Source organism: Montipora foliosa, chromosome 7, assembly GCF_036669935.1.
Source record: "Montipora foliosa isolate CH-2021 chromosome 7, ASM3666993v2, whole genome shotgun sequence".
In the NCBI taxonomy this organism is placed as follows: Eukaryota; Metazoa; Cnidaria; class Anthozoa; order Scleractinia; family Acroporidae; genus Montipora; species Montipora foliosa.
The window spans coordinates 37,013,473-37,023,472 of record NC_090875.1 but is presented as its reverse complement, the minus strand read 5'-3'; the positions used below and the strand labels follow the sequence as shown (position 1 = coordinate 37,023,472).

General features: G+C 39.7%; 1 protein-coding gene across 1 annotated transcript in view; it reads right to left on the bottom strand.

Annotated features, from left to right (window-relative positions):
- Positions 1-207: 207 nt before the first annotated feature.
- Positions 208-10,000, bottom strand: part of LOC138010201 (tyrosine kinase receptor Cad96Ca-like) — a 47,717-nt gene continuing 37,924 nt past the window's right edge. Inside the window, exons 8-10 of the mRNA XM_068857141.1 lie at positions 9,627-9,723; positions 3,944-4,040; positions 208-261 (exon numbers count right to left, since the gene is read on the bottom strand). Of these exons, the coding sequence (XP_068713242.1) occupies positions 208-261; positions 3,944-4,040; positions 9,627-9,723 (248 nt within the window). The remainder of the gene's footprint in view (positions 262-3,943; positions 4,041-9,626; positions 9,724-10,000) is intronic.

Sequence of the window (10,000 nt, the reverse complement as noted above, 5' to 3'; positions counted from 1 at the left end):
TCTACATATTCAAAGCGGTTTACGCTAAAATGACACAAAAGGGATAAAAATCGTGCTATGGTTGTGACTCAATACGCTTACTGATTCTCTTTTTACCCAATTAAATCAAAAGAAGAACTGATTGCCTCTTCACAACTTCAGACGTGACCATTTCTTCTTAGGGCGTCGGCTGAACTGAAGCCGCGCACACGGTCCTCGACCATTGAGTTATTTTGTTCCATCGTACTTCTCCCCCGATTCGTCCAACAGTCCGAGGTACAACTGAAAAATTCACATACAAAGGAACATAATTTTCTAATCGCTGTTTCGTGCTTGATGTCTGCTTTCTGCTCCGACTGCTTGTCTGCCCGCCTTGCCTGGGTTTTTTAAAACACATTTCTTACGAATAATTTAATTACTCGATCCACACGACTCTATTTTTTCTCAAGAACGGTATTAACAAATAGCAGAGAGAGTCCTCATTGGGTCAAGAGAAACTATTCAAGTAAGATCTGGCGGGAAATAGCTCTGTCTCTTCAGCTCTAGCCTCATCAGTTTAATGACGCTAGTCTCTGGATGCGACTGCCTGTATACAGACAGGAAGTCTTGAAAAGGATGTAATTTGTTTAGTACTTACGTGTAAGTACTAAACAAATTTAATACTTGTATAGACTACCCAACATATTAAGAATGTAATGATTTCAAGTAAGGCTATGGTCCTAGCAGTTATGGACGCAATTTAAGCAATTGCGTAGAGAAGCCCTGAAAAACTCATATCCGCAGTTCAGTATATAATTCATTTCACATATCATTGCGTGTCATTGATTCATTCCTCACGGAAAAATTAGAAACCCCCAAATGACCAGTCTCTCAACGTGACTGGCTTCATAGCTCAGTTGGTTAGAGCGTCGCACCGGTATCGCGAGGTCACGGGTTCAAACCCCGTTGAAGTCCTGAATTTCTCAGGCATCTCTACGCAATTGCTAAAATTGCATCCATAACTGCGAGGATCATAGCCTTACTTGATTTCATATCCGCAGTTCAGTATATCATTCATTTCATATATCATTTCGCTCAGTGTAATGATTGATTGCTACATTAGTTGTCCTCGTTTATTTTTTTTCTCTAATCTTTATTCTATGAAGCAATACTTTTAACCTAATTAACAATTATATATATTAGATATAATTCAATATAGTCCAAAAGACGCAAATCAATCAGTGGAAAAATACGATCAGCGTACTGAACTGGTCCAACGCCCTACAGCACAAAGAAAACCTCTCATTCATATGCTTTGATGTATGTGACTTCTACCCCTCTATCACAGAAAACTGCTCACCAAAGCACTCGACTTCGCCAATACCTACAGACCCATCAGTGCCGACGAAAGAGAAATCATTTTCCTCTCCAAGCAATCTCTCCTCTTTTCCAATGATTGCCCCTGGGAGAAAAAATCCTCTGCCAGCCGATTCGAAATAACAAAGGGATCTTTCGATGGCGCTGAAACATGTGAAACTAGTGGGCTGTTATTTATTGTCTTGTCTAAAAACGTATGGCAACAGCATCGGCCTATATAGAGACGACGATTTGGCAGCTTTTAACTCAAACCCTCAACAGATGGAAAGAATCAAGAAGGGCTTCTGCCAAATTTTCCGTGAAAACGACTTAAAGATCACAGTCGAAGCAAACATCACTAAAGTAAATTTCTTAGACGTCACCCTTGACCTCCAATCTGGGAAGCATTATCCCCACACAAAAGAAGGAAACATCCCACTCTACGTTCACAAGAAATCCAACCACCCCCCATCCATCCTAAAGAACATACCGGAATCATAAACAAGCGCCTTTCAGAAATTTCTTCCGACAAAGAATCATTTGATAAAGCGGAAAGAAACCTACCAGGATGCACTCAACAAGAGCGGCTAAATATATAATCTAACCTACAGAAAAACAACTCCACAAACCAAAACACCGCAAGAATAGGCCTAGAAACATCACCTGGTTCAATCTCCATACTGCCAAAACGTCAAAACAAAGTTTGAAAAGTGTTTCCTCACCTTAATCGGCAAGCACTTCCCAAAATCACACCCTTTGCACAGAATTTTCAACCGGAACACTCTCAAAATTAGTTATAGCTGCTATGAGCAATGTAAAAACAATATATCCAACCAAAATAAAGCCGTCATTAACAAGTCATCGAATCACACCCGCTCAAAACTATCAACACTTGCAACTGCCGTTGACAAAAGATCCTGCCTCTATACGGAAAGTGCAACGTGCGGAATATCATCTATCAAGCAGAGGTCACAACATCTCAGTCAAAGCAAACTTACATCGGTCTTTGCGACACATCATTCAAATCACGTTATAGAAACCACACGTGTTCCTTTAGAAATGAACGCTACAGAAATTTCACTTAACTTAGTAAGTATGTATGGGGTTTGAAAGACAAGAAAGTCGATTATCACTTTTTAGGATCTCGCATGCCTAACAATCCGCCATTTAAAAGTGGCGGATTGTTAGGCATGCGAGATCCTATTCAAATGTAACGAAGAAGTGTAATTATGTCTGTGGGAGAAATACTATATAATTTGTAGACCAGATTTGGCGACCCCTTAACAACAGAAATGTGCTTGTAACAAGTTGCAGACATGCAAAGAAATTCCTTCTTAATAGCGTAATTATTTAAGGTTTATTTTTAGCAGCTCACTGGAAACAGTTTGTATTGTTTAACCGTTGCTATGCACCCCAGCCTATAGTGAAGTGCTACCGTTTTTTTCCTTTTTTTTTTCAAAATCACTGTAAAACATCATGTATTCCTTCTTTGGCAGTTGATTGCTTCGTGTGAAGCATGAACCGTGGAGTAGCAAATAAATGTTTTTGACCTAGTTCAAGTTTACGTATCTATTCAAAGCTCTGGTAGACCCATTGAGCACTTTTAGCTGATGATCAATTTATCACGTTATTTCATATATAATATATATATATATATATATATATAGATATATATAAAGTTGTATAAACTGGAGAGGAAGACAAAACTTCTCGAAGGTCCAGGAAATTTATAAAAACGTTTGGCCCTTCGGCCTCTTCAGTTAAAAATTTTTAAAAAAGGTACAAGTTAAAAATCTGGATGAAATCCTCTCATTTTTATCCTTAGATTTTAACTTGTACTTTTTTTTAAAAATTTTACCTGAAGAAGGCCGAAGGGCCGAAATGTTTTATTAAATTCCTGGACCTTCGAGAAGTTTTGTTCCTCTCCAGTTTATATGCAACTTTAAATACTAACTGAGGAGACAACGTGCATCCTTTTGGATCCTTCTGTTGGGAGTTTTCGTTTGGTCAACATTATAGATATTCAAGCTGTATATATATATATATATACAGAAGAAAAAAACACATAAACTACAAGTTCATCCCTACAAGCCTGTTTCGTGGTCGCCCACTCATCAGGGGATGAGTGTTTTTTTCTTCCGTATATATTTCGCTCTACTTTTATGTATTGAGCACTGTTTTACGAAAATCAGGTTTCACACTCAAAACTAGTCTATATCTTGCTTGTTTCTTTGTAATTATCATTCGCTATTCATTGCTTTTCTTTCTTTTTTTTTTTTTCACCTTGCAAATATATGTATTTAGAATAAGTTTAGAATTTGAAAAATTGGGAAAATGGAAACTTGAATTGTCTGCCAAAACATGGCTTTTCAAGGGCTTTTGAGGGAAGTTGTATGAGAGAGTTTTTATAACACTTTCGGACGTTATTTCCATATGTGGTGCTTCTTGGAGATATTTGTGGGCAACCACTGTGTCGACAAATAATTGCCATGCATTGTTAGAGAGGTCTTCAACAGTCATCTGAAAACTTCTCTACTTGAATATCTTTATCGTTTATGAAGAGGGAAGTTAAAAACGAAAAAAGGTGTTGTGTCAGATTGGCATTTTTAACGCAAATCTCGATAATTACCTCTTTTTCGATGAGAGAAAGCAGATCTTTACGAATATTTTCAAAATGTGGACGAAAGTCAGGATTTTCTTGCCAGCACCTCTCCATGAAGTGATACCTGGGAACAAACAGTTTAACGTTATCTTAGTTTTCACCCCCCGTCCACTCATGTCATGTTGATTGATGAGAATTATAGAAGCAGTAACTCTAGATAATTTATAACTCGGTCTCATCCTTCTGTTAAAAAATATCATGATTTCAAATATATATCACCAGGGTTGCTGTTTTTAGGCGACGGGAAGACGATAAAGAATTAGTTTGTGAGAAACAACAGCGCGTTAGGAGATACATCATTTATGCATGTGGTAAAAATAATATTTTAAAAGCAACGGAGTTCGAGATAAAACTAGTCACAAAGCGTTCTGTTTCACAGACTAGGACTCTCCTCGATCTCGTCTAGCTATGACTTTTGTGGCAGCTAATCGGCTAGATTACGGTTTCCGTACTGTGCAATATTTACAGAAAAGGACGAAAAGGCTTGAAATACCGAAAACCACCGGTTTTTCATTTTCCTTGCAGAAAACAGGGCGCCATAGAAAAGGACATTACGATGAAGACACTTCTTATTACAATATTTATTCGTTTTCTTAGGACGTCAGGCCATGTGGGTTCCCCTAGAAAAAGAATGGTGGCCAAGGTGATATACGATCTAACCCTCCTGTATTAGTTAACGATATATTCTAAAATAAGCCTATTCTTTTTATGTGGGAAATAACATGACCGCTGAGCTCGTGAGTAAAAACTAGGGATTTTATGGGCTAAGAATGACGACACATCACGTGATTATACAATTAGTGCAAAAAGAGCAGCCATGGATCATCTATTACTGTACCCCCGAAAGCTTCCGAAGTTCAAATGTCTTCATTGAGGTCAATGCATGGTTGAGCATCTACACGTGAAATATAATGGAAACTGAGATCATCGTCTGAATTCGTGTAAAAGGCACTCGCTCTTTTTTTTCCCCCATTGCCGGATGTGTTAATCGGTCAACATTTACTTCCAATTGTAAGAAAATGTTATTGTTTGTGACCTGATTGCTTGACATAAGTGAAGGCAATAACGACGGCTTCTTTTGGTCATACCCCAACAGGTGGCCCAAGCTCTACGATTTGCGCGTGACGTAATTAGAACATCATATTCAACATCTGCGATGTGGCGCAGAAGTCAGTTGGAGCCAAATAATTTATATCCAATGAGTGCCGTGTTTTTATTGACTGTGGCTTCATAATTTTTTTTTACAGCTTTGGGAACTTTCTAGCAATGAAATAATTAATTACCAGCAAGGGAATCCCTGTTCCCCATGATAATTACTCGAAATCTATTTTAGATCGCGCCCGTGTTGCCAAGGTTATTTTTATCAAAAGCCTTGCCTACGAGCCTCCCGGTCCTATGCACTATAACCTTGAGTCAACCTTTGCGCGTATCTTTCTATTTTTAGAACTAACTCATCAGCAGTAGACTCGCATTTACATCAATTTACATCAATTTGCTTGCATTGTTTTTGCCTTTTCATTTTTTGTCAGACAATATCTTTATTCTGATTGTCCATTCTAAACAGTAAGTGAAAAGCACAAGAACTGGCGTTCCAAAAATAGAAAGATACGCGCAAAGGTTGACTCACAGGACTTGGATGGGAGAAGCAAGCTTTTACTGATGGGCTCCTGTTTTTATCTGTGGTTACCATGACCGTGCGGTGTACTTTCACACCAACTGACTAAGGTGTCGTCTTTGAAATAACCACGCAATATGACACGGAATTCAAATAATTTTCATCGGGATATAGGGCCAAATATGGAGATTCGCCTTCTTACCTCAAACTCTCCTTGGGTAAGAGGTAGTGACTATTTAACAATTAGACCCGTAGCCCGCATGAGGCGAAACCGAATGGGCTTTTGACCCGTGGACCTTGCGGGCTACGGGTCTAATTGTTTTAGTATCACCCAACTAGTCGGACAGAAAAGGCAACAATAAAGTTAGCAAATGCAAGTTGAAAATATATTTATTTGGGAATAAAACGAAAGAAAGCATCACGCTTTTTTCACTACTTGAGGACTACTACTAATAGACCTCTAGTAGTGTAGCCAATCCACTAGTTGGGTGATACTAAAAAGTCGTAGACCAAAGAAGGAAAGAAATTAAACTCTGACTATGCTGAAAATCAATCCCAAGACCTCCGATTAAATCACCAACTCATCTCTCTCACGAGAGGCGTTTTGGTAGATCGTTAAGCAAAATATACCCTTATGGAGCTCAGGAATGGAAGGTCAAATCGATAAACGAAACAGGCAGTGAAATATAAACATTCGGAATCTTCAATGCGACGAATAATGGACTTCGACAACATTTGGCCGTCTAGTGGTGATCTGTTTTTCTACATATTTTACTAACGGCGATGTTATGTACAACACTGTAACCAAGGTAACTTTAGCTGGGTATGGGTTTCACAAACTCATTGAAGGAATCGAACATATTGAATGGATCTATGTTATCTATGTTGTCTGGTTATTGATAGTCATTTGCACTCAACTCTGCACAGTTTCTAAGTAAAAAAATTTATTTGGAAATGTGACTAATTCTTGACGTCCGAGATTTATTTGAAAGAAAGCTTGCTGTCTATTTCATGATTTATTATTCAGGGAAAAGGTTCTTCAGAAAAGGATTTCATCCTGACTCCAGTGAGAAATTTATTTACTTGCGTAAGGTTTTTGACACGGGAGTTTTGCTTGCTTGGATGCTCGGAATGAAACAGGAAGGTGACTTTTGTCTCTAAATTTGTTCAGCAAGAGCTTTTAGGAGTCAGATCGAGCATTGCAGAAGTCAGGCAGGTGACTGGTATAATTGACAAAGTACTTAGAAATGGTCAGTTCCAGATCAAGGCGTGGCAGTCAAACAGCAGAGAAGTCGGCCAAACCTGCGGTGAACAATGTATAGACTTGCTTGGTTACAAGTGGGACAAGAAGAAGACACATTTGGTCTAAAAAAGGATTCAGTTTTAAGACCGAATGAAGATTTTACAAAGAGATCGTACCTCGCCTTGCTTGCTCAGATGTGTGAACCTATTGGCCTCATAGCATCTGTGACTCTAAAACAACTACAAGAGCTGTGGACTACCGGGTATGGTTGGGATGATATCCTCCTTGAAGCAACCCAACAAAAGTAGAAGGAGAGTGAAGCAGCAATAAACCAACTGCCCACCTTCAAATTAGATCAGAAGTTAAAGCCAGCAGAAGCAATAGACCTACCCCAAGTACATGGCTTTGCAGATGGAGGAGAACTGGGATATGGGGCAGCCAATTTCTTTCGCTCGAAGCTACGCGACGGAAGTCATCAATGTGTCCCTGTGACTGTCAAGCCCTTTGACGCTCCATTGAAAGAAAAAAGCTATTCCACGACTTCATATCTTGGGTGCCCGGCACTCGCAAGGATTTACGACACGTGCTGAAAGGCACTAATTTCAAAGAGTACGATAAGACCTTTTGGCAGGAATCTCAAACCATTTTGTCTTGGCTGAAGACTCCACCTCGAGAATTCAGACCCTTCGTGTCCGTACGAGTTTCCGAAATCCAAGAAACAGTGGGGCTCGTTTCTAAAGCTGCCAGAATCCGAATGGCCACAGTTTGATGACCAAACACAAAGATCCCAACATAAATACAGAGACGCCTTACAAGAGATGAAGACCATCAAGAAATCTAAGAAACGAAACAAGCTTGACGGAGATCATTGGAACACCAGAGAGTTTCAAACAATAAAAGCCACGGTCACTGGATAACCCAAAATTCTTTCACCCGTTGCGAAGTTGCTATTCATTTACAAAATCCGGAGAGTCCTTGCCTATGTACGTCGATTTGTTCAACCCACTAGGAAAAGAATTTGAAATAAGAGTCCTCTAACAGTTCAGAAGCTGTAAGACTCCGAGTCGCTTCTTTTCAAGTGGTGTCAGATTCCCTTGATATATATCGCTCCTGAACGCGAATTGATTCCTAAATCTGATCACATCGGATTGATCAGAGCTTATGGCCGCCTCGAAAGTGCTAGTGCACTACCTCAAGGCATGATTTGCCCAATCATTCTGCCAAAAGACAATCAACTGGTGGTCCTCTTTTTGTACCACCTCCACCAGAAGCGAGGACATTGTGGTTACAAGAGCTTCATGTTCGAAGCAAGGCGAAAGTTTTGGATCGTCGGGCTTTCAAAGATGGCAAAAATTATTGTCACCAAGTGCGTCCGCTGCCGCAAACGTCGAAAAAAACCCTTGACCAATTGATGGGCCAGTGACCAAGTATTTGAGTGGCTGCTTGATTCCCACCATTCTCGAATACCGCACTGGATATGTTTGGGCCATTGCAAGTCAAATTAAATACAAGAACACTTCGAGAAGCGCAAGTTATCATTTTGGGTATTCCCCAAGATTCAAAGCACTCTTTCAGAAAAATATACCTGTGATTTCTAGTGGAGATGGAATATCCAACGGAGTCGTCGAGTCATTGATCAGATCAGCTCGTAAGCTCTGAACAGCGTTTGGCAGAACAGAGAGCTAACTGAAGAACAATGGCGTACATTCCTTGCTGAGTTAACCTGTGTAGTCAATATTCTTCCTCTCAATCCGAGTTCTGTTGACATTTGGGAAGAACGTCCAGAATTCTCCCGATGCTATAAGTCCGTTAATTGGTCCTGGAGATGTCACTGATTGTAGACAACTATCCAACCAAGGATTTATTGGTCAAAAAGGTGCGGATCAAGACACAGAATGGTGAGTGCGATTGCCCAATAAGACGGCAATCTCTGATTGCCACGAACTACGAGCTCAGTGCAAACGAAACAATAATATGGTTTATAATTGAGTTACACCTAGTGCGGATTAAATCGTTGCGCAATTAGACTCCTAATTTCTGGGGCCGAGTGTTTTGCACTCCGTTGAAAAATTTTTAATTTTTAGATATTTGGTGGCTAAGGCCGGAAACGCACGTTTTTTAAAATTTTAACTTAATTAACGATTAGCCAATCAGATTGCAGCTCGCTCTCAATCAGATAGAAAAGGGCCCTGTTATTGAAAACAGTGTATTCGTGGCTTCTGCAAATATAGGACACTGGCTTGTTTTGAAATGCGGGATTATGCCTTACAGAATTGTAAGTATATCTACATGCTGTAGAAAGATCGTTTATTCCATTATCCGATTTGTTTAGTTTTATAGTGTGTTCATATGCATGCCTCTTTTCTCAGTTGTCTATTAAGTTACTTTGTGCAACGTGGAAGTGCGCGGATTAAACTAGTCCAAAACCACCGGTAGATCCTGTGAACATTATTTTCCTTGTGTATGTTCACCTCAAGTACGACCCATACCCACGGTGCGAAACACAAAAGGAACTACAAACGAGTTTAAGTGAGGCAATTTTATTGAAAAATCACTCCTAATTTTGCTTCCAATTCGATACGCTTTTTTCCCATACAAACCGTTGTAATTTCGATATTATGAAAATTAACGGTCATGTTGATGTGATATTATAATTACTTCGCACGCGAATCGTAGAGCTTGGGCCACCTGTGACACCGACTCTTTAGCAGCTTTTCCTTCATTTCTTTCTTTCAATAAAGAAGTACGTTACCCTGCCTTAAGGGCAAAAAATGGTATAAAAGGAGACTCACATAGTGTTGGCGATGTGTGGGGGTTTCGGCATGCGATAACCTTTCTGCAATTCTGCTATGGTCTTGGCCTCCGACCAACCAGGATATGGAATGCCTCCTGTTAATTGTCAACATTTCATTACTGTCATATCCTATTTACCACCTGCTGCAACAATAAGTTAATTGTAGTTTCGCAGGCATGTAAGTTTCAGCCGGCTTTCGTGCCCGCTTGTTGACAGGCTTAGCGTGCGAGAAGTGTAGTGGGTTAAAATTCAAACTACCACAGATGATGATTAAGGAAGATACGGTGGGGACTAATGACAAAAAAAGGTGCTATGGCAGAAGAAAATCAAATAATCGGAATGAACCTACTGAGAAAGTCCATGGACAGTTCA